This window comes from the organism of the source record quoted next, unplaced genomic scaffold, assembly GCF_019419815.1.
Source record: "Pyrus x bretschneideri cultivar Hongxiangsu unplaced genomic scaffold, Pyrus_bretschneideri_v1 Contig8, whole genome shotgun sequence".
Lineage (NCBI taxonomy): Eukaryota > Viridiplantae > Streptophyta > Magnoliopsida > Rosales > Rosaceae > Pyrus > Pyrus x bretschneideri.
In genome coordinates, this window is record NW_025999820.1 from 7,257,088 (window position 1) to 7,284,609 (window position 27,522).

A 27,522-nucleotide genomic window follows, 5' to 3' on the forward strand; every position below is an offset into this window, starting at 1 on the left:
TGTTTTCTTGAGCTGCTGAGATGTGTTTCTTTGGTTTCGAGTCTTTCAGACATCGCTTGTATCGAAAGATAATTAACACGAACAGGTACAATGCAGTCTCGTATTGTTCAATGAAGATACAAGATACAAACATAATGTGGAATGCCTGAAAATTTCGGCATACCCGAAACATAAGAATTGGAACCAGTCAGATTGGTACCTGGTTAAGACACAAATCTCAAAATCATTTTAATGGCTTGTTCAAATCTTCAAGAACTACGCGTGCAGCATTACGCCCGGGTGCACCCATCACACCGCCCCCGGGGTGGGTTCCGCTCCCACACAAATACAGTCCCTTCAGTGGCGTTCTGTAATTTGACCTGTATGTGTATACCAAAATAACATAAACAGATAGACTTTTTACACAAGCAACATAAGGCATAGATAGCAGGAAGTTTATGTCCCAAGCAAAATCGGATACATTGGAAGATTTACCATCCTTTCACAGGTCGCATGAGGAAGAGCGAATCCAATCCCATAGCACCATGGAAGATATTCCCTCCTGTCAAGAAACATTTACAAATCGGTGTGAGTTTTTGGATGCTGCAATCATGTTGAGATGATGAGCTAATTCATCGATTATGCATAGAAAGATGAAAATACATGGTCTCTTTTGACTCTACACTTTCGCTACACTTTGAGTTGAATCAAGCTTGTATGACAAACTTCCCATCTCCGTACTGTGACGCTCAATGGCTGCCACTTCCGGCAATGCCCTTATATCATTTATGGTGAACTAAACTTGGCTGAACCATCTGCGGCTCTGCCTACATTTCTACAAAGATTTGAGTTTTGATGTACCTGTCAAACCAATTTCCCTTTCAAGGTCTGGCGGAGTCAACATGTCGTAACCAATAATTGATGAACTAAACCCAGGTGCATATTCATCAATCAAGCTAAAACATTTTTGTGCAAACGATTCCTGTAAAGGTACCATGCCATTTGAAAGAATTAGTCAGAGGCCCAGAGAGGAGATTTCTGTGTCACCACAAAATTATTCCATCAAAAGTAAAGTCGCAACAAAAATGAAAGAAAAAAGAGTTGATGCCTCGTCTAGAAAGAAAAAGAAAGATAAACGAAGGAATGAAAAACTCACTCTGTAAACAGTATCTCCCCAGTGGCCATCTGAGGGACTATATGGTGTGTATTGAATAAACAAGTTGATCACATGCTTGCCTACAAAGAGTTGGATTATGTCGATATGAGAACTAGAATGCTTTCTATGAGGAACGAGACAATATGATACATTATCAAGGCAAAGTAGTTTTATGTACCAGGTGGAGAAATAGTTTTGTCGAGTACAGAGGGAATTGTCATCTCAATAACTGGTCTGTTCGATGGCAATCCATTGACAGCATCTTGACAGGCGGAGTTAATCTCCTCCATGCTTTAGAAGAGAGACGGAAACGATATGAAAAAGCACAGCATGTGGAACCAAATAAACCAAACAGTGAGATAATAGCATACCTCTCAGAACCAATATGAATGGTGCCCACATGCTGAGGACCTGCATCGGGATGACCTAAATTGCAACTTTTGAACTGGGGCAATGTTTCAACCGCTAAATTTATTTTTGTAGTTCCCTGCAGATAGGTAAGTAACCTCAAGTTATAGTAAAGATAATAATTGGAAAATTAAGAAGAATGACACAGAAAATGAAGGAATAAAGGGAGCTTACAGAGCTGTAATCAGAATACTTAATTGCACGGACGAAATCAGGAGGAAGAGCATTATCTGGAACCAACTCCTGTGTCATATAATGGAAACCTATAATATAGATTAAAATCCATTTAATACAAGTTTTTTTAAAAGGTTTCCACAGGTATTATTCCCATCTAATTTCTCACGGCACAAGGCGTCTCTACATATTTGAATTTACATACGCAGGCCCGGTGTTTTACCTTGAATGTTTTGTAAGGGGTTGCATTTGATAAAACAATCGAAGAATGCACCTGTGAGCCATCAGTCAACAAAACCTACAACAAGACATGTAACAATATCCAACAAGTTAGATTTAAGTTTCAAGACTACCTCATTTAGGAAGCAAGAAGAAACTAACCCCGTCCGCAGTGCCAGAGTCATTAATCAATAATTGCTGAACCTGAAGAACAAGATTGAAAACATAATCTACAAAGTCATACAGACAGACAATAGATGCACAAAGTTTGAGAACTGAAACATGAACTAATCCTAGCTCCTTTTGGGACATAAATACCTCTGCACATGTTACAATATGAGCCCCAGCTTCCTTAGCGGCATTAGCGATAGCCAAGGATACTGAACCCATCCCACCTTCAACATATCTGTACAGAAAGTTGGTTTTTAATACTAGGAGAAAGTCTAAATAGGGATAAACAAAAAATTGTTAAAACAAACATTCAAGCTAAAGTATAACATATGAATGCTAACAACAACGCATTTATCCAATAATTTCTATCAAAGTATCATGTGAAACTAATTTTGAAAAATAGAGGCCAGAGACATGTCAAGCAAGCAATGGAGTAACTTACGACCAAATTCCACGCTCACCATCAGTTTCTCCCATCACATGGTGTAGCAGAACATATCCACTCCCAGGTGTATGTACACTTCCCTGCATAAGAAACCGAGGCGGAAAAAGTGACTAAACAATGCAAATAATATAGAAGGATAGTCCTATCGAGAAAAAAAAAATACAAAATGTGCAGTATGTATGATAAGTATTTAGAAATTATAAGCGATGAATCTCCATCCGTTCCCAATGACTCTTACCGTAGTTCCTATTACAGCATCCGTTGCAAGGGTTGCCTTCAGAACTTCTGCCTGTAAAAAGTGAAATGACTCAATCATGTAGATATGACTAATATGCATAAAAATTCACAAGGTTTGAACTTTGAACTAATCATTGATGTAGAAATGACTTGATCACCTCAAACCAGTTATTCAAAACCTTCGAAGCCGGGGATAACAAAAGGTCCATAAACTCTCTGCCAAAGCCGATAATTACACAATCATAAAACTTAAATCTTTACTAGGTAATCAATTAGTAATTCATGCTGGTTCAGCTAACATCATTAGGAAAATGAATGATTCTTACACAAAGTCCTTTTGGCCTAAGGCAGGCCGCTTGTCTCAAACACCGGGCCCAAAACATCGAATTGTGCATCTTATTCTTGAACCGATCACTAACACTACAAGATGACTCGCATTGCAAAGATTCAGGAGGAGCTGAATCCAGCAAGGGGTCCATAAACTCACAAAATTTCTCCAGCTGAGTCTCATATCTGTACAATCAAGTTATTCAAAACCAACACACAGATAATGGATTTCAGAATACGGAATACGGAATACAGAATCCAGAATACGGGATACGGATTACGGATAGTACAAGTATAAACCTTGGATAAGCATCGGCGTCCTGTTTGGAGAATTTGGAAATCTCAGAGTGGTTAAGGTCCTTGTTTGGTCCCAAAAGAAGATATCTTCCATCCAAACAGGGCGTAAAGGACGAAGGACTCCTCTTCAGCAGCTTCATTCCATGCCGCGCCAGTTCTAATTCCCTGTTAGAGGGAGACGCAAGGCATTGTTTGGTTGAAAATTAAATTATTCAAGCATTTCTACGATGCAAACCGCACAAACAGATAATTGAAGAAATGATCAGATGTGGTGGGCGTTACTTGATGATGGAGGGGCGGAGGAGGCTCTGGAGGTAGCTACACCGAGAGAACTTGAAGCCCGGAACCAGCTCCTCTGTGACGGCGGCACCGCCGATCACGTGGCGCCGCTCAAGGACGGCGACGGATAGGCCGGAGCGTGCGAGGTATGCGGCGGCAGTGAGGCCGTTGTGGCCGCCGCCGATGACGAGAGCGTCCCATTTCTTGTCCTTCAACACGGTTGTAGCGGCGGCGGTCCCGGTGCTGCTGCTAAAGCTCCTTCGCCACATTTCGTCTCTAGTGGGACGGGACTGGGAGTCTGGCTTTTGCTGACTGCTTACCGGCTAAACTAGTAGTAGTGCTTGCTGATTAGTGATCTGCTTAATCAGATTTTCATGTATAATAATAAGAATTAGTGTTGCAATTAAAAATTAAAATGGTGCTTTACAGGCAATGCCCTCGTCGTTTTCTTGGTAAGCATCAGTAATTAATTTGATTAAATCAAATGTTTAACGGCAGTGTTGTTTCAGTTTATTGAGCAAGACGAAATGCTGCTGTTAGTCAAGAGTGTGCAAACCTCAACCGTTTGATGCATTGTGGGGCCTTACACCGATCAACGGTCTCTGATTGTTTACCTTAAACAGGGAGGAGAGCGGATCACACGGTTAATTTGGACCATTAGTCCCCTTTGGGCCTCCCACGTCCACTCAACCCAAACTACTGGGACGGACCTGGTCCCCATTGGGCTAGGCCTTTTATACTTTAGTGCACTTTCGTGTTCAGGTGCATAATGGATAACGCATTTAGAGGTTTAAATGAATGGTACGTTTACCTTGTTGGAATAAAAAAAAAAAATCCTTTGATTCCTTGTTTCTTATAACTAAGACATCTGCTGATTGAGAGTTTAAACCTGAATTTTACATATGCGATTCACTAGTGGAGACGACTCCACCGATGGACATGAACCGACGGTGGCCTCCGTTTTCGAAGCAGTGTTTGTTTCGTATGTACGCATCTAGCGTGTGATGTATCGCCTAGCAAGTGATGTGTCCTCACTTGTGGTATTGTTTGCCGGTGAGGACTTTGCATGTGTCTCGATGTATGTAGGGATGGGTTCGGTTTCATTCGGTTTGGTTTTTTGCCAAAACCGAAATCAAAACTTCGGTTCGGTTCAATTTTCAATCGGTTTTTTTTGGTTTGATTTTATTCGGTTCGGTTTTGGTTTTTTTTTATTTTATAAAACTTGATCTTTTTTTAATATAGAATTTAAAAAAGAGGCTTGCATTGGTAGACTAATAATAAAAAAAATGGGGAAAGTGGGAAGGCAGTTGTACATATACAAGATCATATAAACCAATCTTATTTTATCAACAACCTCAATTGCAAAGAAAAATCAATGTATTCATTCAAAAAGTAAACAAATAGATAAGTTATTCCAAGTTTCAAAGCCTTCCAAAACTTTCTTCTATAACCAATGCAATATTCTCCCTAATTGAACCAAGTATGCTACTTGAAAAAGCCCTAGGCTTAGTTTCAAACTTGGCAACAAAGTTTCACAAAAGAAACATCATTGGCATGCATTCATAAAGTGTAAAGGAATTCAGTTTGGTCATCCAAAACCAAAACCGAACCGAACTTAATACTTCGGTTCAGTTTGGTTCCTTTGTTTTTGTAGACATCGAAATTTCAGTAAAAAAAAAAAACAAATGTTCACCAATGCATTAAAGTTTTGACGTGTCAAGGCATACATGGCATACGCCACGTGTTGTACAAATTGTACACATGGCGTGTGACTCAACAAAATAGGAAGAAATACCCTTGAAGGATTAAACAAGTTTTTCTTCTCATTTTGGGCAATGACAAGGCAAGTACATTTCAATCCATTGAGGATCAAAACAAGTTTTTCTTCTCATGTTGGGCAATGACAAGGCAAGCACACTTCAATCCATTACAGATCAAAGCAAGTTTTTCTCATTTGGGCAATGACAAAACATACACATTTCAAGTTTAAAATGGTGTTAAGTGGGAAATTAGGCCATAAGTTACACCACTTCAAGTTTAAAATGGTATTAAGTGGGAAATTAGGCCATAAGTTACACCACTTCAAGTTTAAAATGGTGTTAAGTGGGAAATTAGGCCATATGGTATTAAGTGGGAAATTAGGCCATAAGTTACACCACTTCAAGTTTAAAATGGTGTTAAGTGGGAAATTAGGCCATAAGTTACACCACTTCAAGTTTAAAATGGTATTAAGTGGGAAATTAGGCCATAAGTTACACCACTTCAATTTCAATATTGCATTAAGTGGGAAAATTAGGCAATGGTGCTTGGAAAGGAAAAAAATATTTTGTGGTGGTGATTCATTCTCAAAGCCTATAAATAGGCTTCTCCATCAAGGTATCAAGCATCAACCAATTCACAAATACATTTCTCCACACACCAAAACCTTGAAGCCTTAGAGTTCTAAAGCTCTCAAGAAAATCCCGAAGGATCAAGAAAGCACTCTTCGTTCTTCGTCAAATCCTTCTTCAAGATCAAGCCCCAACGGCCCTTGAAGAAATCCACACAACCAACTCAAGATCAAGCCCCGACGGCCCTTGAAGAAAGTGTTCATCCGTTCATCCTAAGCTCAAGCCCCAACGGCCCCTTGGATCAACAAACAAATCCACACATCCCATCAACCTTCAAGATCAAGCCCAAAAGCCCTTGAAGAAATCCACACAACCATTATTCAAGATCAAGCCCCGACGGCCCTTGAAGAAAGTGTTCATCCGTTCATCATCTGTTCATCCTTAGATCAAGCCCCAACGGCCCTTTGGATCAACAACTCATCCACAAACCTACACCCTACGAAGATAGAATCAGAGGACCAAATTTGAGAGAGATCGTAACTTTCGATTTTGGTTCAGAGTTCGGTCCCCCTTTTTTTTGGGTTTTTTGAACCCACCCCTAGATATACGTATGCCATCTTTGTGGTGGATTTGTGTCAAGGTACTTGTGGTAGTACGGAGGTGTTTGTGCTTGTGGTAGCCGTTAGGAGTTTTACTGTTATGCTTATTTGTGCGGGTTATCTACAAATTAACGTATTGGCCACAGGAGAATGTACTCATACGACAACCTTTGTAATTGTGTAATTGTGTGTTAAACTTACTATCGCTTCTTGTGAAAAAAATAAAAATAAATAAAGAAGATGAGTGTAAAATTATTGTAATTTTTGGCTTTTCATGCGTGTCGTTACTTTCTAGGTGGAGATCAAAAAGAATAAAAGGAATAAGTCTGAGAAAGAATGCGGATGACGATAAATCAATATGAGATAAACAACCCACTCTTGATTATTCAATACCTTAGAATCATCATGTACCCAAAATCAACGAGACCTACCTACCTTTTCATTTCAATCAAACTATTCGTGCTAGAAAATGTTCTTTGCATTCTCATCGAGTTGAGTTTGAATTTATCAAAAGACTAATTCTTAAGCGCTAAGTATCTTCCTCATTTGCTGCTGCTTTTCCATCCTTTTTTTTTTTTTTTTTTTCAAATTCCTTCAGGGCTAAGCATACCCAGTTTCACATGTTTAGTCAAGCCAAAAGATGCTTTCATGGGGAATTGCCCCAAGACAAGCACAAAAGGACCTATCACATAATTGCAATTAATCTTCCCTAAACATGATTATCTTATACTAATTAAACTAATGCTTTGCTCCATGGATTTCACATGGGGTTTAATTTAAAAGATTTGTTCCACACTTAATCAAATTATATATTATAGACCTGCAGCTTGACAAAAGAAACACCAATTTTTTAAAGTTTTCTTGTATCCATTTTTGGACAACTGCAAGAATGGAACCCTATGCAAATCATACCACTTCCAAAGATTTTTTTTTAACTCATTGGTTAATCAAAAAACCAAATTCTAGTTTGTAGAGTGAGGAAGAGGATAGAAACTTACCTGCACTGAGGATGCCATTGTAACGGCATTTCAAGTCAATCATGCATTCTCATTCATTTTAACTTTCCCACAAAGCAATACCTTTTTTACTTGGGATACCGCTACAATAGTACTCCGATGCACCGAAGTCTTTGTCCACTGTGACTAGAACATGTTTAGGTAGGACTAGAGTGTATCAAATTTTATATGGTAGCTAGGAAAACAAAGTGGTTTGATTCTTGTAAGTAACCACAATGTGATCCTGCCACTTCCAGAAAACCAGGAAGAAGTTATCTAATGACATAAACATGGGGGAAGAGTTGAGCTAAGAAGTGGAAATGTCTTGGAAACAAATGCTTAACAACGTAGGATGCAAACATACATACATACACATGTTTATAACAACAGTTTTTGTACCTACTTATCCACCAGCACAGCCCAACATTGTGTTTAAATTTTATAATAAAAGGCGTCAGTGCGATTAGAAGTAGAACAATTTAATATAAGTCGTAATTTATGATATCCCACATGTTTATATACTAATTATATTATATCATCGTACTTCCGATCATTAAAAAAAGCTTGAAAATAAAGCAATTGACCGTCTTAAAGATCCCTATGTTTCTAGTTTCTGCTTCTTATTCTAAGCACATTAAGTGTTATAATATGATATCCTTAAATTTTGTCTGCCAACTTGCATCACCTTATTTGCACGAACAGTAATTCTTTGATCTCTTCTTTGATGATCTCTTGACTTAGAGTACTATTCGGTTTCTCAACCTCAGGCTTTCCCTTTAAATTTCGTTTCCTTTCATCGGCCAAATTCGATCTCTCTTAAAATATACTACCGAAACTTCTTTCTCGTCACTTCGAGCTCCACCCGACTAATCTTGCTCTAATATCTCAGAAAAATGGCACCTAGCAAGCTATCTTCCCCACACTCCAATTCAACTTGGACAGCCAAACAAAACAAATTGTTTGAAAACGCTCTGGCAACATATGATAGGGAAACCCCTGATCGTTGGAGTAATATAGCCAGAATTGTTGGAGGGATGACTGAAGAGGAAGTGAAGAGGCAGTATGAGATCCTTCTAGCGGACATAAACCGCATTGAGTCAGGAAAAGTTCCCCTTCCCAAGTATAGGAAAGTTGGAGAAAGCAACATCAGCAGTGGAGAAGAGAGGTAATACACTTCTTTCTCCTTATTACTTGATAAGATGAAGACTAGAAACAATGCTGTTAAATCTTTAATTGACCATATTCAGACATTAAGGTATGTCCACGAGATATATAAGCGAAAACAATCAACGAAACTCACTTCTGTGTTAAATCCATACTTAAAATATAAATATAACAATTTCAATGCAGGGTCATGAACCTTTCAGGCTAAAATTTGATACTAACCTTGTCATTCTTCATTTTGCATTGACCTCACTCTTCAGTAGGCGGAGTTGCACTATCAACATGCACGTCGCTCATATCTTTTGTTCATATACTGGCAGTAAATCTGTTCATTGATGAAGATTTGCAACAGTAGAAAGCACTTAACCTCAGAAAACACTACAAGCTTTGTGTATAATAACTTCCATTACCTTCTACAGGCTAAAGACCCTAAAGCTCTAAAGGAAGATGCCCTCCAGCGGTAGACACAGCACCAATTTCCTCTTGAAGTGGATCTAGCAGTTAACCAAACTCTGCACCCCTTCCCATTCCCTCCGATCTTTTCCCTGTAACTTCTAGATGCAGAATACTTTTCTTTGTCTTGTTTGCACATGTAACAAGGAAGAATCTCTGCATATGCAAGTGCTTATTTATTTATAATCATCATTAATTAAAGAAAGCACGTACTACTATTAGCACATGATCTTAGTTCTAGTTGCACAAGGTGGGGTGGGATTAGGGGGCAGAAATCTTAGATTAAAAATTAAAGAAAGGAGGCATTAAATAGCATATTACTATAACTGGGTAGTGGCTACCAAATCCTTAACTACATTAAGTTTGGTAATAAAATTTTAACATGAAACACCAGAATCATAAAGGATGTAAACTGCTAAGTTTGAGTGTAGCACCGGTGAAATCAAATTCAATGTCATCCAACAAGTACCTACTGTTCCAATCGAAAAAAAGTTTGCTCCTTCAGTCACTCACACGGCCATGGACAATTTTTAGCAATTGATTAAGTGTAGTGTTATTCACACACCATTGTTACTTCTCACATACCTCTCTCTCAATTTTCGGCCGTTTGGCCGTTTGATCGAATGAATCGAAGAAGATGACCAAAAATTAACAAGGGTGTGAGAAGTAAAAATAGGTGTGTGAATATCAATATCCTTGAAGGAAATATGAAGTCATTGTGATACCCACATCTAGCATTTCATTGTCGTTCATCACACACTTGTTTCAAACACAGCATATACAGATGCTAAGATAAAGATATCAAATTTGTCTTACACTTACTCTTTTTCTCTGCAACCCAAAAAATAAAAATTAAAACCTTGCAAAATCTTCCTAATCTGTAGTTGTTTGCAAAGGCAGGGACTTTTCGCCTTCGTTTGGTCCGCCGCCACTGTTTTCTCTGTAAAGTTTTGCCCTTTCAAACATCTGCTTTGGACCAAAAACCAAATTTATTTCCCAAGCTGCCCAACAATTCACAGACATAAATCTTCCATTGCAAAGCAAACGAGAGGGGGGGTAAAATCGTACCTTCCGCACTGTCTCTTTCAAGCAAGTTCTGTGCTCGTCCATTGAAGCATGAAGAAATTCATGAATGTGATCCCTCAAATTCGCCACGAAGCTGCCACTCCCGAAATTCTTCTTCCGCTGCAAGAACTCATCGTCGCGCTTGATTTCAAAATTCTGTGTGTAATCCCGAAGACGACATCGTTGCAGTGTTTGGAGCACCAAGGGGCGCAGTAGCTGAGAGAAGGTTAAAAACGAGGTAAACTGAAAACTGAGGCGACGACTTGGGGAAGAAGGTAGAAGGCGCCAAGGCGGCGATGACTACATACGACGTCGTTTCCTTCTGTAGGATATATTCGGTTGAAAATCCGAAGTGAACCGGGTCAGCTTGAACCCGTTAGGCCCAAAATAGAAAGTGCAGACTCATACCCAATACTGTTGCAAGTTCTTCTCTCTCCGAGAAAGCAGAAACAGAAAGTGAACGCAGGACAACAAATATGTCATTTCAGGTTCGTCGCTAAATCCCGAATAAATGACAATCCCATCGCCAATCTAGCTTCTACGGTTGGATTAGCTGTGAAAATTTGCAGCAATTTCTGATCTTTTTTGCGACAGATAATTCTCGGGTCGGCGTCTGCGGCGCGCCGGCAAATACTGGCGGAGATGGGACACCGGTTCACGGTCATGGTACATTGTAATTATACCAAGGCATCAATCTTTTTTCTTGGTTAAATGGATTAGCTTTTCAAGTTGCTGATTTGGTTGTGTGGGTTTTAGACTGCAGATATTGATGAAAAAAGTATAAGGATGGATAAGCCTGAAGAACTGGTCATGGTTTTAGCTGAGGCCAAAGTACGTTTTCTCTACTTTTATATTTTATGGTACAAAGCAATAATTTAAACTACTCTAAACGGGATTTGAATTCAACGCTGTCATGGCCAACTGACCTAACCCATAAGCCAATTTTTACGATAGAAGTGTGTTTTGCCTTTATTTTTTGTTAGGCAGATGCCATTATTTCAAGGCTCCAAAGTGATAGACAATTGGATGGGGATGCTCCTGCAACACTGTTGGTTACCGCAGACACGGTATGCGTTTATAAGTAATATTTGTTCATGTTTTTCAACTTTTCATGTGAATATGTGTTACTTTCTTATATATTTGTTCATGTTAATTAATTTAACAGATTAATCTTAATGCAGTAAGATTACTGGAATATATGTGTTACTTTCTCATACATTATGGAAATCACACAGTATTAGTGGACCCATATAACCATGACTCTCATAAATCCTATTCTTAATTGGCGTTTCACCTGGAGAAGTTATTGGCACTCCAAAAAAGTGTGGATTGCAAGACGAGATGACTATTTTGGAGTGGCAATAAAAGCTCCCTTTTCACTATTCAAAAAACATGTTACCGGTAAAAACATCGGAAACAGTTTTGCTTTTTTAGTGAATCTCTCTTGTAGGGAATGTGTTTTGTAGTTAAGGTTGTTTCTCACTACAAAATCTTTATTGATTTTGAGGTGGTGGTGTATGAAGGGATAGTAAGGGAAAAACCATCCAGCAAGGAAGAAGCATGGAAGTTTATCAAAGGTTTGCTTCAAAGGCAACTGTCCATCTTTTTCCCTTTGTTAAAACCACAAATGGATATGTAGTGGTCAAGTCTTTATGGATGGGTTGCAGGCTATTCCGGCGGTCAAGCAGAAGTTATAGGATCTGTACTTGTAACCAACCTTAAAACCGGAAAAAGAAAAGGCGGTTGGCGCAGAGCGGAGGTACTTGTTCTTTCACTGCTTAAAGCTCATTCTTTATCTGACCTGTGCTAAAGAGCAGCCTTCTTGTCTAGCTTTTTTGTTTGTTCAAGTTTTTAATCAACAATGATGATCGATAGTTATATCGTTTAATTTATTGGTTAGTTTGGGAAGGATTATAGCATATGTTTGATGTCGTGATGCAGGTTTATTTTCATGTCATACCAGAGGAGGTTATCCATAGCCTGGTAAATTTGGATACAAAATCACTTTAGGTGCTTCGTTGTGAACTATTATTCTCTGTTGAATCTGGTTTATGAGTCTGATGTTTGGCCAGATAGAGGAGGGAATTACGCTCAATGTTGCTGGTGGTTTGATGCTGGAACATCCATTGATTTCTCCGTTTGTAGAAGCAGTGGTTAGCTCTCTCTCATCTCTCTATTTCATGTCTACTCTTGCTATTCACTTCATGCATCTTTACAGAGTTTTCCTCCCCTCGTCGTCTTTATCTCTTTCTTTCTACCGTTTCTTTCATCCTTGTTCGCTTTGCTAATGGGTTCTAAATTTTCTTTCTTATTCCAAGTGAATTAGCAACCAAACATGCTCGAGTTTTGGCCTTGCTATATTTTTTTCATCGCGTCTGCTTATACTTTGTCTTTTGATCCGTCCATCAAGGGTGTGAAGGATTCTAACTTCTCACAAATTTGTTTGCAATGTGCTTCATTTGGTTTGCTGCAGATAGGGACGACTGACACGGTTATGGGATTGCCTAAAGAACTTACAGAGAAACTCATTCAGGAAGCAGTCTAACTGTTGTTTTGGAGTGGTGAGCGGGTTCTTGTTCGAAACATGTCAGCTGGCTGATGAATCTACGATTTTCGCAAACTCTTAACCCGGTCATTTTTTAAATTGTGGGATTTAAACCCGTTGTTAATCGCTTCAACTGAGGTTGTTTAATTATTTTAACCACATCATTAAACATTTTGATGATGATTTTGGTGATGGTCGCTCGTACGTCATTGATATTTCAACTCTTTGATGCTGAAATCGTAGATTGACAATGATTCGAAATGATGCACATGTTAATGAAAACACATTAAATTATCACACTTCTGTTGGTTAGCATGGCTAATTGTAAGTGAAAATTTCCACCTCAGTTGCAAGTGTAAACGCTCTTTCTACGTTACCCAGTTAAAAGAATACACTATTTGACACGGTAATATCTTCTTTCGGAAAAGAAAAATACGAGTATTAACCTTTCTAACTAACAGTTCAATCGAATTTATCATCAACAAAAATGCTGCTCTCAGGCAGTTAACTGTAACATAATACAGATTCAGATTTTCAAATTCTCATGGCTGACATACAACCATACAAATACGTTTCCTTTCGTAACCTTGTTACCAGTTACAAACGGGAATCCCTAACTGGGTAATTTATCTCTCTGTTATGAGTATTGTCAGAGGGGCGCGCCGAGGATTTCTTACCATGTCGAAAAGCAGCATCACAAAGAAAATTGTTGTCACCCGTGAAGCTTTGAGCGTTTTAGAGTATAAACAGAGTTAACTCGTGAGCCTTGGGGCTTTGAGAAGATAAACCCCTCTCACAAATCCTGTTCCTACTTCACCGATGTTTTTTAATAAACCAGTTGGATCTTTCACCTCCTCTGCTTCTTCTTCCCGCCCTCGTTTCTGCAAATATTAGGATCCGAAAATACAACTGGTTAGGAAGTGTAGATAGCAAACAATTTTTTAGGAACTTTCAACGTCGATTTGGAATGCACATTTATTCAGCTGGAACAGATCCAATTATACCTTTGAACCATATCTCCCCCACGTTATGCCAACAGCATCACCACCCAGAGAATCATACCATAGCTTGAAGGTGTTGGGGTACTCTTTCTACATTCAAGACACGAGGATGTAAACAAAGACGGCAGTCATTAAAAACATAAAAATGAAAGCCACGGCATCATGGTTAAAATTAAGTTATCACATAAAACTTGCCTCTAGATCCCCGACATAGCACCTCAGTGGATCAAAGTTTACCAATAGCTTATTTCTTAGTGCCTCCGAATTTCCTTTCATGTCTCCAGGCAACAGAAATGGGTGGAAAACGTTGCTCGCATTCCCACATGCCACATGTACCCCTGCACCTGCGTAAATATGCATTAGAACTTAGCGCATATACCATATTTGAGTATGGTATGCTAGAAAAGGAGAGAGAACAACAAAAAGCTGAGGCCGAGCAAACATCCAGGTAACATAAAGAATATACCTTGATTTAATTCGGATGGAAAGAGAAGATGTTGGGGGTAAGGTAATTTTTCTCTGTGAAGAAGAATAACTGCGTCATAATTGTTCAAAGGAGTTCGAAAAAGGCACTGCAAGCCAAAAAATAAACATTAATAGTTTGCATATATCACACGTGCATCAAGGTAAAACAATTCACGGATCACAACCAGTAAAATTTAACAAGCTCACCTCCCATCTATGCTTATCATCATGATCCTCCGATATCAGTTTGGTCAACAACTTTGCACTGCTTCCAGCATAAGCCATCAACCTTTTTAACTCCTTTCATATTCAACAATATCAAAATGTACATCAGCAATACTAAATACTACATCAATAAAAGGAGTTGCTGCACTCGGATTTCCAGAGTGCCAGCCCTCACAAATTCTATGGGAGATTATTCGTTTGAATGTTCTGTCGGCCAATATATCAAGTCTTAATTTTTATTACAATCACCAAAAGAAAAAAAGAAAGTCCTCTATGTTTATAGTTAACAATTTCATGGAACTGAGTTTCGAACTAATATTCTGACATGACTGAAGAATTGAGAATGCATCCTAAATCCTAATACAAATGGAATGCATTGAAATGCCAGGAAAATTTGTAAAATAAGCAGGATCAGCTCAGGGAAAAGGTATCACAGGCCTGATTACTAGAGAGAACGTAAAAAATTTACCAAAGAAAATGAACATTGTTGAAAAAGACACCAATTAAACTAACCATCAAGTTTGGTGAGAATCTGGTCCAGGCCTCAGATGCCTTGTCGTAAGTTGTAGCCAAGAACATTGCTGGGATTACACTTAGCACATTTTCTTCGTTAGTTTTTCTACTTGACATGAAATTATCCTGAAATTGAACTGCAGTTAGTAGCAGTCAAGAAATAATAAAACTGTAACTGAAAAAAAGAAAATAATAAAATCAAGGAAACAAAGAGATTGGATCAGAGTTTCTTAGTTAGCAGCAGAACTTACATTTATCTCTTGCATATCTTTTGGAGTCAAATCATTGTTTATGTCGACAATTAATGCAGAAAAATTCCAGTCATAATCTGATAGTAATCGTAGGAACCTGTTGATGGAATTACCATGCACATGAGAGTGTGAAATACACCATTAAAGTTTGGCAATAATTCTTGTGTGCATGTGCATGTATGTGCTACACCATAGTATTTCTAATTACCAGATAATTTCGAAATATGTAACTTGATGTTCACAATTCAAAAGTGAAACCAAGCAGTTAGAGAATCTATCTTTTAAAGCAGAAGTGTCAATGAGAACTATCAAAATGCCCTGGAAATGAGTTATATAAATATCAACCTCAAAAATCCAGTGATTCGTGAGCATGGAGCATTGAATGGTAAAGGCTTCAAAAAGACGTATGCAACCAATAGTTCAATTGCCTCCTCCCCCAAGCAAGCCGAAAACAGATGTGAAGCTACCCACCGTTTTGCAAGCCTTCACATGAAACCAAAAAGGTTATATGCAGTAACAGATAAAAACTGTTAGTTTTTTTGGCTCGTCAATTTGTGTCCTTTTCTGTTTAGGATTGTTTTAGGGAAAGGGTGCACCAATTCTTCTCCTAAAAGGGCTAGGAAAGAATCTTAGTTTCCTTATTCAATTTAGATTAGAAACCCTAGAAGTCTATTTGGAATTGGAAAGGAAGTCTAATTTCCTATTCCACTTAGAATAGGAATTATAATCTGTAAAGGACATGTAAGCCAACCCTATATCTATAAATAGGGTGCGGCAAGGCTGATTTTCTGCAGAGAGAAAACAGAAAAACAGCAGAGAGTTTTGAGATTAGTTCTAGGGTTTGCATAAGTTCTGTAATCTCTATTATTAATCAAAGAAGTGGTGATTTCTCTACCTAGGGAAATCACAACTGGACGTAGGCATAAGTTCTGCCGAACCAGTATAATTCTTGTGTGTTTCTAAGTTTTCTATATTTGCTAGTTTAGTCTATTGCCGTTGGTTACATCAAAGAACAAGGTCCAGTGTGCGGGTTTTTCAACAATTTGGTATCAGAGCCTAACCCTGGTCGCGTGTGTGCCGACGAGGACGTCGGGCCCCTAAGGGGGGGTGGATTGTGACATCCCACATCGCCCAGGGGAGTGATCCTTAAATGTATATTCCCATCCCTACCTAGCACGAGGCCTTTTGGGAGCTCACTGGCTTCGAGTTCCATGGGAACTCTGAAGTTAAGCGAGTAGCGCACGAGAGCACTCCCAGGATGGGTGACCCATCGGGAAGTTCTCGTGTGAGTTCCCAGAAACAAAACCGTGAGGGCGTGGTTGGGGCCCAAAGCGGACAATATCGTGCTACGGTGGTGGATCGGGCCCGGGAAGTGGTGCCGCCCGGGCGGGGATGTGACAATTTGGTATCAGAGCTAGGATCAAGGTGTTCTACGATGTTAAAAGGGAAGATGAATGCGGATCAAGGACCTGCGTTAAAACCCTTTGACGGCAAGGATGACTTCACGGACTGGCAAAGGATGATGAAGAACGTACTGATACAGCAGGATTTGGATGATGCACTTGATGGTAAGAAGCCGGAAAGCATGACAGAAGCAGCATGGAATAAGGTTCTCAAGAAGGCCAAGAGTTCCATCGAGATCCATCTCACAAGATCAGTTCGGTCACACATCACTGAAAAGATGTCTGCCCAGGAAGCATGGGAAAAATTGGAGAATGTTTATATGGGAAAAACCGTGTCCAATAAACTTTTTCTAAAGGATGAACTATTCGGGCTTCGACTAGAAGAAGGAGGTGATATTGAAGATCACGTATGCAGGTTCCAGAATTGCATAGCTAATCTTCAGAAAGTCGAAGAAACTTACAAAGATGATGATATGGCTATCATCCTGCTAAGGTCTCTACCTTCGTCTTTCAAGCACTTTCGAATAACTCTAATGTTTGGAAAAGAGTCCTTGAAGCTTGAAGACGTAATTCAAGCTCTTCAGTCATATGCTAAACTAGATGATATAACTGAAAGCTCTCAAGGCCTTTATGCCAAAGGCAAGGAGAGGGGGCGGGAAAAGACAAGGGAAGAGAAAACTGGCAACAGAGGTAGGTCAAAATCCAAGAAGAAAAAGGAAAAGAAGGAAGGTTGCTTCGAATGTGGTTCAGCCGATCATTGGAAGAGGAACTGCAAGATTTGGAAAGAAAAGAAAGCCAAGATGGAAGGAAGCTCAGGTTCCGCTAGTGCAGTCACCGAACATGAGAGTGACGGGGAACTTCTTTCGGTAACATCGGACTCCAAGGCTTTCAATTGGATTTTGGATACTGGATGCACGTTTCATATGTGTGCAGTAAAAGAATGGTTCGATACTTACAAAGAAGTCAGCAGCGGGGAAGTCTTAATGGGGGATGATTCTTCATGTCCTGTAAGAGGAATCGGCACTGTTCGAATCAGAATGTTCGATGGGATGATACGAGCTTTGGGGAACGTCAGGTATGTCCCTAGACTAAGAAAGAATTTGATTTCCTTGGGTACTTTAGATGAGGCCGGTTATGGGTACAAATCTAAAAAAGGAAGACTCAGGGTAACCAAAGGATCGCTAGTGGTAATGCGGGGTGACCTACAACCCAATAAGTTGTATAAGTTAATTGGGACCACTATAGTCGGGGGAGCAGCTGTTTCTGTAAATCAAAGTATAGAAGACAAGACTGAACTATGGCATCATAGGCTCGGGCACATAAGCCAGAAGGGATTGCAAGAATTACACAAGCAAGGCCTGTTGGAAGGCGTGTCAGCTTGCAAACTGGACTTTTGTGAATACTGTGTTCTTGGGAAGCAAAGAAAGGTATCATTCGCAAGTAGCAGTGCAGATAGCCGAAGTAAGGAGCGACTCAGCTATATTCACTCAGATGTTTGGGGTCCTGCTCCAACTAAATCAAATGGTGGAGCCAGGTATTTTGTTACTTTCATGGATGATTTTTCTAGGAAGATTTGGATTTATTTCATGAAGCAGAAATCCGAGGTTTTTGCAAAGTTCAAGGAATGGAAAACAGAAACCGAGAATCAAACTGGAAGAAAGATCAAGTATCTGAGAAGTGACAATGGAGGTGAATATACAAGTAAGGAGTTCACCGATTACTGCAAGCAGGAAGGCATCATAAGGCACTTCACAGTAAAGAAGAATCCCCAACAAAATGGAGCTGCTGAGAGGATGAACCGAACTCTCATGGAGAGAGAAAGGAGCATGCGATTTCATGCAGGATTGCCTGATAGTTTTTGGGCAGAGGCTGTTAATCATGCAAGTTATTTGATTAACAGATCACCATCTACAGTTCTCGGTTTTAAGAGTGCAGAAGAGGTATGGTCTGAGAAGCCGGTGGATTATTCCAAGCTCAGGGTGTTCGGCTGTAGTGCTTATGCGCATATTCCAAGTGATGAAAGGTCCAAGCTAAAACCGAAGTCTATACCTTGCATATTCCTAGGTTTTGAGAAAGGAGTGAAGGGTTTCAAGCTTTGGGATTTCAACAACAGGAAAAAGGTTGTCAGTCGAGATGTTGTCTTTGATGAGACAACCATGCCTCTGAATAAAGTCGAGAGCAGTAGGGAGAAGAAGGATGATGCTGAAATTGAAGCAACAAAGATTCCATTAATCAGTTCAGATGAAGAAGAAGCTCAGGTGGAGCAAATTGAGCAAGAAGCCGAATCTGATGGTTTTGAGGAAGAAGAAGAGCATCAGCATCATTCACCAGTTAGGAATCAGGTGGAGCAAGAAATAGGACAGATTGAAGGTACTCCAATCCGCCAGATATCCCAAAGGAGTCAAACTCCACCCAACAATCCACCTGCATTCCAAAGATGCATAGCACTGGACAAACCTAAGCGGAACAAGAAGAAACTTGACAGGTTTGGGTTTGACCAAAACGAAGTTAATTATGCACTTAACATTAGTCAAGGAGATCCGACTACTTATCGAGAAGCTATAGCAAGTGATGAGCGAGATAGTTGGATAAGTGCTATGACAGAGGAGATGGAGTCTCTTTACAAGAACTCTGTTTGGGAGTTGGTTCCTAAACCCAAAGACAGAAAGCTAGTTGGATGCAAGTGGGTATTTAGGAAAAAGGAAGGACTACATGAACAAGATGCCGTGAGATTCAAAGCAAGGCTCGTGGCTAAGGGGTACTCGCAAAAGGAAGGGGTGGATTATGATGAGATCTTTTCACCTGTAGTCAAGCATACTTCTATCCGATTGCTTTTAGCAATGGCAGCTCAGCATGACATGGAGATTGAGCAGATGGATGTGAAGACGGCGTTTCTTCATGGGGATTTAGAGGAGACGATATTCATGGCTCAACCAGAAGGGTTTGTTGAATATGGGAAAGAAAACCTAGTATGTCAGCTAAGGAAGTCCCTGTATGGCCTGAAACAGTCTCCAAGACAGTGGTACAAGAGGTTTGATTCATTCATGCTGAAAATTAATTTTAGAAGGTGTTTGTATGACTGTTGTGTGTACTATCATGTGTTCCAAGATGGGATGATCATATTGCTATTGCTATATGTGGATGACATGTTAATTGCTTGTCAAGACAAGTCTAGAATTCAAGACTTGAAAAGGATGTTGAGCGAGGAGTTCGACATGAAGGATCTAGGTGCCGCACAGAAGATCCTTGGCATGGAAATTCAGAGAGATAGGACCGCTGGAAGGATTTGGATATCACAAGCCAAGTATATTCAGAAGGTTCTTGAGAAGTTCAACATGCAAGAAGCAAAGGTAGTTTCGACTCCTTTGGCAGCTCACTTTAGGTTAAGTGGACAACAGTGTCCTACGTCCGAGGAAGAGCAACAAGAAATGAAGAAGGTGCCTTATGCTAATGCCGTGGGCTGCCTCATGTATGCAATGGTATGCACACGTCCTGACATAGCTCAAGCAATCAGTGTTGTTTCCAGATACATGGCAAATCCAGGAAAGCAACATTGGGATGTAGTCAAGTGGATTTTGCGTTATTTGAAGGGTTCTTGGCGACAAAGGATTATGTTTGAGAAGCAAAAGGAAAATGCAGGGGTGTTAGGATATGTGGATGCCGATTATGCAGGGGACTTGGACAAGAGAAGGTCAACTTCGGGTTATGTGTTTACATGCGCAGGAGGACCAATCAGTTGGAGGGCACTACTGCAACCAATTACAGCTTTATCGACCACAGAGGCAGAGTATATTGCATTGGCCGAAGCTGGAAAGGAAGCAATTTGGCTTAGTGGCTTGGTAAGTCAAATGGGAATCACTCAAGATTGTGTGAAGCTTAAGTGTGATAGTCAAAGTGCCATTCACTTGGCAAAGAATCAGGTTTTTTCTGGAAGATCAAAGCACATTGAAGCAAGGTATCACAGAATCAGAGATTGGGTGGAGTCTAAGGAAATTTGGATTGAAAAGGTTCATACGGATGACAATGCCGCAGATTTCCTTACAAAGATAGTGCCGGCCAAGAAGTTCAAGCATTGTTTGAACTTGATCAATCTCGTTGATTGATTAAAGTGGAGCACCTCCTCACCTGAGGTGCAATGAGGCAAGAAGGAGGTTGCCAAGGTGAAGACTCTTGAAGTTTTCCAGAGCTACTTCAAGAAGGTTCAAAGATACTCTGGGGTGCAAACGATCAAGACTTGGTTTGACTCACCAAGGTGGAGATTGTTAGTTTTTTGGCTCGTCAATTTGTGTCCTTTTCTGTTTAGGATTGTTTTAGGGAAAGGGTGCACCAATTCTTCTCCTAAAAGGGCTAGGAAAGAATCTTAGTTTCCTTATTCAATTTAGATTAGAAACCCTAGAAGTCTATTTGGAATTGGAAAGGAAGTCTAATTTCCTATTCCACTTAGAATAGGAATTATAATCTGTAAAGGACATGTAAGCCAACCCTATATCTATAAATAGGGTGCGGCAAGGCTGATTTTCTGCAGAGAGAAAACAGAAAAACAGCAGAGAGTTTTGAGATTAGTTCTAGGGTTTGCATAAGTTCTGTAATCTCTATTATTAATCAAAGAAGTGGTGATTTCTCTACCTAGGGAAATCACAACTGGACGTAGGCATAAGTTCTGCCGAACCAGTATAATTCTTGTGTGTTTCTAAGTTTTCTATATTTGCTAGTTTAGTCTATTGCCGTTGGTTACATCAAAGAACAAGGTCCAGTGTGCGGGTTTTTCAACAAAAACAAGAATAGATAAATGAGAATGAGAATGCAAATGCTAAAGCTCACCTAACAACTGGCCCGTATGCTGCATAACAACCCTGTAATCCATTAATCATGCTGGAATGTTGACTCCGGAAATAAAGTTCTCTGTCCGTATTAGAGACCTGCTTCACTAGATCATTTCCAGCTGCAGTCAGAAAGAAGTTGAAGAGATCAGCATCAAAAGAATCTGACATCATCATTATCAATAAGGGGAAAAAGAATCTAACATCCCAGTGGTGAATATGTAATAATACATGAGTCAAGAGTTCTTACTTTCCCGTCTCAACAAAGTCAGGCCTCTCTCATGCCAAATTTTTAGGCGAAATGCATATCCAGAAACAAAAACATCCACATCATCCTCCGTAGCTGTACACGTCATCCCCCAATTATTCTGGAGACTGCCATATGATAGCATCATCAGATAACTATTCAATAGACAGTAAAATCAAATTGAGAATTAGTAATCCCAGTTTGCCCACCTCTCTCCAATCTTGAGAAGGAACGCAGATTTAGTTTTCTCAATTGCTAGATCATCCATTGGCCAGTTTCCAGAACCTTCCAGCTGAAATAGATCAAGTAATAAGGCTTCATTAACTGACGGAAATATAATAAACAATGGAATTCTTAACAGTTATTGGGTTTTGTGGCATGCCTGGATCATAGCTTCCAGCGGACGAATGCAGGAAGGAGTGAACCTATGTAATCTTACAAAAGCACCCTTCTCATTAGCAAGCGGATGAGGTTCAGGTGGGAATACAGAAGAAAACCTGAAAGCTGCATATGGTAGCAAACAGGGTGATGGAAAATCCATATGAAATTGGAATTATATTTACCATTTCAAAAGAAATTACGAGTAACCTTTGCAAGCCATATGACTTATTGTTTTTTTTCAGAAAAAAATTGTTTTCAAATTTACCCCAACACTTTAGAGCATATGTGCATGTGAGCACATTTGTAGTGAAACAAACCTTAATCTAAACATCGAAGAACTTTTGATGAGTCATACAGAGAAGGAAAAGGGATAAGATAATAAGAACATTCCAGAATATTTTTCAAAAGTACAATTATGAAAACAAGAGGGTCGATTTTAATGATAGCAGAGCTTTAAATACTTTTTTATCCCAAACACACATAATATCACATCCACAAATATCATAATATAATAGTGAATAATCAAATATTTGGAATAGAGAATTCAAGCTAGGCATTTAAAATTGATTTTTCCAGCAACGCAATTATACCTGAATCTAGGGGCTGCACAGTAGAAACCTTCAGTGGAATGTCTTCAAGAAGCCGCAAGCGCTTCGATAGAATTTCAAATGCCCCAAGCAAATTCCCAGAAGATGATACAGGATCTGAAAGAATTGAAAGGCTACCATAAAGAAAAAAATAAAACAAAAAAGATAATTATATAAAAATTGCATAGAAAGACGCTAAGAATTGTTCTAATTACCTCCAGTACCATATAGCAAAGAGAAATCAAGTTGATCCACGATGTGCATTATATTCTCTTTTGATACAGAAAGATGTCGCAGAAGCACATACTCAGAAATCCTTTGTAAGATGATATGTCTTTTCCATTGCTCACTTTCCCAAACTAAGGAATGTGCAAACAGTGTCAACATTTTAGTCATCTTGACAGTTGATTTTAGCAAGAGCAAGGAAAGCATGTAAATGATATTGATACAACTAACATCAAGTAAAGAAGGAAAAAAGCCAAAACAAATGACTACCTGTGCTTTCTGCAATTTTACCATCTTTAAATCTCCTGAGCTCAGACTTTTCCCCCCAGAACTTGCGGAATTTGAGGGCCTACACAGAACATAAGTAAACTCAATGGATGCATCAAAAGAAGAAATCAATGTATGATTCCAAACAGGTACACATATACCTCCGCTTTGTTATCAGCATCTGGACCAATATCAACAAGCCTAAAAGCTTTCTCTATGGAGCTTACGGAAATTCCAATAAGCAATGGCTCCGCATTGAGGGTTGACAATCCCTGGAGTCACAAGCCAAATTTATACAAATTGGTCAAGTACATAAATGTACGTTTGATATGAGATGCTAAAGTTAAGATCTTGGTGACGTACATTTTTTATGATGCGGTCTGATAACATATTTCTCCAGGTAACACGTACATTCTTCACTCTGTCACTCAACCCTTGAATTAAAACACTCTGCACCTTCTGCTCATATAATCTCCAACATTCATCGTCCAAGCAGAATCCTGATGCATAAACTGCACTGTTCCCCTTTAAGTTCAACCTGAAATAGCAAACATGTAAACAAAACGGGAAATCAAACCACAAGCAGGACAGGAAAGAAGGTATAATGCAATATCACATTCAAAGCTAACACAAGGTCATTGTACGCACTAAAGACAACTTCAATATGAACCACATTAAAATAAAATAAAAAATTATACCTTATGATGTGGTCATATTTTACAGGATAGTCCACCGTGGTCATAAAAATTTCTTCAAACCCACCATCTCTACATTTGTCTATGCATGTAAGTGTCGAAGCAGACTCATCTTGGAGCTGAAACAAAGAGAAATACATTATTTTTAAAGAGGTTAATTTAGTGTGCGCCACATACAATGATTATGGAGCAACATTTAAATGCCAATTAGTACCTCGAGAAATCCAGCCCTTGTCATTCGGAAGGCCAAATTAAAGTTTGTAGCTGGACTACATATAACAACTGGAAATGATTCTTTAAGAGGCAACCTTTTCTGCATTCCCACAGATCATGCTTAACTAACATCAGTAAAATGCAATAGAGGGGAGCATTTTGTACAAGTTCAAAATGGACACTAAAGTAATAACCAAGCACTGAGGGATTCTTGTAAAGATTATTGCACAGCTTCAGTCCAAAAAAAAAAACACTTTCAAATCATTAAAACTGACTAGAGACATTAACAAACTTCTCAATGAGCACATAGTTTTTCAAGTCTCAAGACTGACAATATAACAAATACAGTCATTTGATCTCGCTACCCATGTTGTCTTTCTCTTTCATAGTTTTTTTCTAGCAATCATCTAAGGAAAACAGATGCAGGCATAAAACAAGAAAACCAACAATGACTTCAGAGTGTGGAACAATAACAACAAAAAGCAAGTGAAAAACATAATTAATTGCATAATATCCAGTAAATAGCAGACCTCCTTTGGAATAGCTTTTTGGTCTTTCGGTGTAAAGTAGAGCCCATGTTTCCAAAGTTCTGAATTGGCTGCACATGAAGTGAGAATAGTATGTATAATCATTACCACAGTTCTATATGTGTGATTCAAATAAGTTTTAGATCGACGTTTCCTTGTATAATAAGGTACAAAATCCTGTAAAATTAAAGGGAGCTGCTGGTACTCCAAAAGGTCATCATGCACTCCTCCCTCATGAAATAATGCGAGAGGGAGGAGTGCATGATGACTTTTTTTCAGTGCTAAATTCTAATAACAATATTCAAAGTAAATAGTATTTCTGCCAAATATGCTTATATAAGTGACAGGTAACGTTGTATAGTTTGTAGCAGATTGCTTCCTTTTTCTGTTCCAAGCTCAACAGTGTAATAAACCCATTTAATTTTCATCAATCCCCACTGTTAAAATCAATTGTGCTACGGGACAAAAGTGCATATATGTCAAAATGGGACACGTGTAAGATGAACCCGAGTCTACAACTAGGTTTGATGTCACTTAAGCAAGTTTTTGTGGCCAAAGTAAAGAATAATCATACCAAGGAAGCTCAGGGTAAAACGGAATATGTGCATTGTCGTCATTGACTTTTTAATACGATTCCTATCCACAAGGTATGACAATATGACAGAGATCAGATATCCACCCAAGCAATCATAAGCATATATTGGTGTCCTCCGACGAGCCCAGACCTAGATCAATAAGAAAAACCATTGTCACGCTGCTACAGCATTAGTACTTTTAAAGTGGCAAAGGAGTGATGGCTTTATACCTTCAGCAAAATTAATGCCTCTTGTAATTCTTTCCACCCGAGAAAAGTTTTCTTGAGAATTTCTTCAGTATCTTCAATGAGCATGTCTTCCAAAATACTACTATTGTACTTAGGAGTAGCCTGAGGAACTCCCCCTAAAAAAAAAAAAAAGGTTAAAAATATAGATAAGCATCTGAAAGTCGAACACATCATCAAATAGCCCAAAATCAATAACATAATTTACCTTGATTTAGAGCACGAACATTATTGCGCTCTAGGTGCAACTTTGGAATGTTGAAAAGGGATGGTGCTGTAGGAATTATCCTTACACAAAACTCAGGGACTTCGACAAGTTTTACGCCTGTGACACCAATTTATTTGTAATTCAAAAGTTGCATTTATCAGGCACCAAAGAAACGGATATATTTGCTTTCTCAAGTTTAAGGAAGAAAAACATAAATTGAAAACGGTGCTACAGAAAACCAACCTGGATAGACAATCAATACAGGTTTCCGGGCTTCATTCTGTAAGGTGGACCATTCAACTAATGAAGAAGACTTCAAAAACTTTTTTATTACACAAAGGTACAGGCACCTTTTCGCATGGTACCGGTAATTCAAATAGTCTTTCTCATGGAAACACTCCTGAAACAACAAAATTAAGTTTTAGAAAGAAAAGAAGTTGAGACTTGTTTTATTCTTAAGCTTTAACATTTGATTATAATCAATCAATAACAATAAGAACTAACACATTTCTTTTTATTGTCGAACCAACATATTACAATTACGATATGGGTATTTCGATACCTTGGGCATCCGAACGAAGAGGTCCACATTAACTTCAGGTTTTACAACGCACTGTATGGCATAACTCCCACCAATTTCAATAGATTTCGGCTTCTTAAACGCGAATTCGACCTTGTCAGCGCCAATGTCCCTGACGAATCCCCGCGCTTCATCAGCTGTAACCTGCCAAGTTTTCAATCCAAACATCACACATGAGTACAACGCAAATGGCCAAAAAAAATTTCATCCCAAAAAAAAAAAAAAAAAAAAAATCCCACTTTTCAAAATTTCAAAAATTCGAGGTTAAAATGAAAGATTATATCAGCAACCAATCAGAAGTTCAAGAATCCGATTGCAGAATGATAGCCTGTGGAAAGAAAACGAACATTGAGGCCTTCTGGGATTTTGTCGATGGCTCTTTTGATGACTGAAACGGCGTCGTCGACGGCCTTGGTGAAGGTGAGTGAATAGTCGAGCTGGACCTCTTTCAAGAGCTCCCCAATCTTTAGGTCCATTGAGTTCGTCAGCGTAGCGGGCTCCATTGTTCTTCGCTGGCTTTGGTTCTGCTCTGGGAGCTGAAACGGGGTAGTTTTGGTGACTGGTAAAGGTTCTGGTAATTTAGGGTTTAGGGTTTTAGTGGAAGAGGTGGCGGGAGAGAAGAAGACAACGGGGAGGACAGGACAGAACAGAGAATGTGAATAAGACATTAACCAAACGTGGCCCAAATATTTTCTGGGCTAAATTCATGCCCTAAGCCCAACTATTCTCTGCTCTCCTAAGCCCATACGATTTTCTTGTGAATCCTGTCCCCATGGAATGGAAGTAGCCCTAGGACATAAGTAAAAGGAAAATGCACACATAGTGGACCTCATTGAGTAAGAAAATAGTTAGAATGAAGGATTATCCATTAAAATTTTTAGAGTGAGGGTAACGTGTTTGGTATGTATTGATAAATAAATACACATATATTAAAATATCATTTGGAATTACAAATTTGTATGAATGGACTACATGGTTTATGTTCTATTTACCAATATATAATATTAATAAATAGATGCACGAAGCATATTATAAGTGAATTGCTAATAATGTTGCAACCAGACCGACACACAAATGTATAGTATTAATAAATAGATACAAATATCTTTTACAGACGATCGTCTACTTGTGTCTCCCATTGAGTTATGTGAGCTTGTTGGTTGTCTTCAGCATTTTATCTTATCTCGCCTGAATATTGCCTTATGTTGTTAACACAGTTGCCCAGTTCATGAGTGCTCCCCATGCTCCTCA

General features: G+C 39.1%; 4 protein-coding genes across 9 annotated transcripts; 2 read left to right on the top strand and 2 right to left on the bottom strand.

Annotated features, from left to right (window-relative positions):
• Positions 1-56: 56 nt before the first annotated feature.
• LOC103932822 (pyridine nucleotide-disulfide oxidoreductase domain-containing protein 2) lies at positions 57-9,142 on the bottom strand. Its single transcript, XM_048575375.1, is given in 18 exon segments — positions 57-359; positions 475-541; positions 841-961; positions 1,136-1,215; positions 1,314-1,426; positions 1,507-1,622; positions 1,718-1,786; positions 1,941-2,015; positions 2,099-2,140; positions 2,255-2,342; positions 2,550-2,632; positions 2,791-2,841; positions 2,948-3,005; positions 3,116-3,138; positions 3,140-3,302; positions 3,417-3,578; positions 3,696-4,015; positions 9,003-9,142. Coding segments are annotated over 18 exon segments (1,782 nt in total). The 5' UTR covers positions 9,018-9,142; the 3' UTR covers positions 57-223.
• LOC103932821 (protein RADIALIS-like 4) lies at positions 6,585-9,454 on the top strand. Of its 2 annotated transcripts, none has more exons than XM_048575380.1 (2): positions 6,585-8,781; positions 9,044-9,454. In XM_048575380.1, exons 1-2 carry the CDS (start codon positions 8,510-8,512, stop codon positions 9,114-9,116), a joined length of 345 nt encoding a protein of 114 aa, XP_048431337.1. In that variant the 5' UTR covers positions 6,585-8,509; the 3' UTR covers positions 9,117-9,454. The 2 variants fall into 2 exon arrangements, with proteins under 2 accessions (XP_048431337.1, XP_009340748.2); XM_009342473.3 differs by having other exon boundaries at positions 6,612-8,781; positions 9,200-9,454.
• Positions 9,455-10,633: 1,179 nt separating this feature from the next.
• On the top strand, positions 10,634-13,035 carry LOC103939206 (7-methyl-GTP pyrophosphatase). Of its 4 annotated transcripts, none has more exons than XM_009349263.3 (9): positions 10,634-10,786; positions 10,893-10,964; positions 11,055-11,129; positions 11,282-11,365; positions 11,806-11,875; positions 11,966-12,057; positions 12,240-12,281; positions 12,371-12,451; positions 12,772-13,035. In XM_009349263.3, the coding sequence occupies exons 1-9, from the start codon at positions 10,775-10,777 to the stop codon at positions 12,841-12,843; spliced, it is 600 nt and encodes a 199-aa protein (XP_009347538.2). In that variant the 5' UTR covers positions 10,634-10,774; the 3' UTR covers positions 12,844-13,035. The 4 variants fall into 4 exon arrangements, with proteins under 4 accessions (XP_009347538.2, XP_048431336.1, XP_048431334.1 ...); XM_048575379.1 differs by having other exon boundaries at positions 12,375-12,451; XM_048575377.1 differs by having other exon boundaries at positions 10,729-10,786; positions 10,893-10,971.
• A 255-nt stretch (positions 13,036-13,290) lies between these two features.
• On the bottom strand, positions 13,291-26,898 carry LOC103939207 (nucleolar protein 6). 2 transcript variants are annotated; one of them, XM_009349265.3, is made up of 26 exons: positions 26,619-26,898; positions 26,254-26,415; positions 25,935-26,091; positions 25,692-25,808; positions 25,469-25,602; positions 25,238-25,388; positions 24,667-24,734; positions 24,138-24,236; positions 23,927-24,042; positions 23,592-23,766; positions 23,390-23,500; positions 23,232-23,310; positions 22,952-23,095; positions 22,740-22,853; positions 22,151-22,272; positions 21,978-22,060; positions 21,772-21,896; positions 21,523-21,643; positions 15,644-15,781; positions 15,299-15,395; positions 15,048-15,173; positions 14,517-14,609; positions 14,311-14,416; positions 14,040-14,182; positions 13,848-13,934; positions 13,291-13,724 (listed from the first exon to the last, which is right to left on the bottom strand). In XM_009349265.3, exons 1-26 carry the CDS (start codon positions 26,772-26,774, stop codon positions 13,596-13,598), a joined length of 3,153 nt encoding a protein of 1,050 aa, XP_009347540.2. In that variant the 5' UTR covers positions 26,775-26,898; the 3' UTR covers positions 13,291-13,595. The 2 variants fall into 2 exon arrangements, with proteins under 2 accessions (XP_009347540.2, XP_009347539.2); XM_009349264.3 differs by having other exon boundaries at positions 14,040-14,188; positions 26,619-26,897.
• Positions 26,899-27,522: the final 624 nt, after the last annotated feature.

What these genes read in the sequence shown, in the direction of transcription:
- LOC103939207 (XM_009349264.3), bottom strand. Translation starts at nt 26,774, where the DNA reads ATGGAGCCCGCTACGCTGACGAACTCAATGGACCTAAAGATTGGGGAG. An exon ending in ATGCTGATAACAAAGCGGAG is followed by an intron (nt 23,311 to 23,389) that starts GTATATGTGTAC and finishes TGTTCTGTGTAG; the next exon opens with GCCCTCAAATTCCGCAAGTT. An exon ending in TCCATCCGAATTAAATCAAG is followed by an intron (nt 14,189 to 14,310) that starts GTATATTCTTTA and finishes ATATTTACGCAG; the next exon opens with GTGCAGGGGTACATGTGGCA.
- LOC103939206 (XM_009349263.3), top strand. An exon ending in GACACCGGTTCACGGTCATG is followed by an intron (nt 10,965 to 11,054) that starts GTACATTGTAAT and finishes TGTGGGTTTTAG; the next exon opens with ACTGCAGATATTGATGAAAA. An exon ending in AGGAGGTTATCCATAGCCTG is followed by an intron (nt 12,282 to 12,370) that starts GTAAATTTGGAT and finishes ATGTTTGGCCAG; the next exon opens with ATAGAGGAGGGAATTACGCT.
- LOC103932821 (XM_048575380.1), top strand. Translation starts at nt 8,510, where the DNA reads ATGGCACCTAGCAAGCTATCTTCCCCACACTCCAATTCAACTTGGACA. An exon ending in ATCAGCAGTGGAGAAGAGAG is followed by an intron (nt 8,782 to 9,043) that starts GTAATACACTTC and finishes ACTCTTCAGTAG; the next exon opens with GCGGAGTTGCACTATCAACA.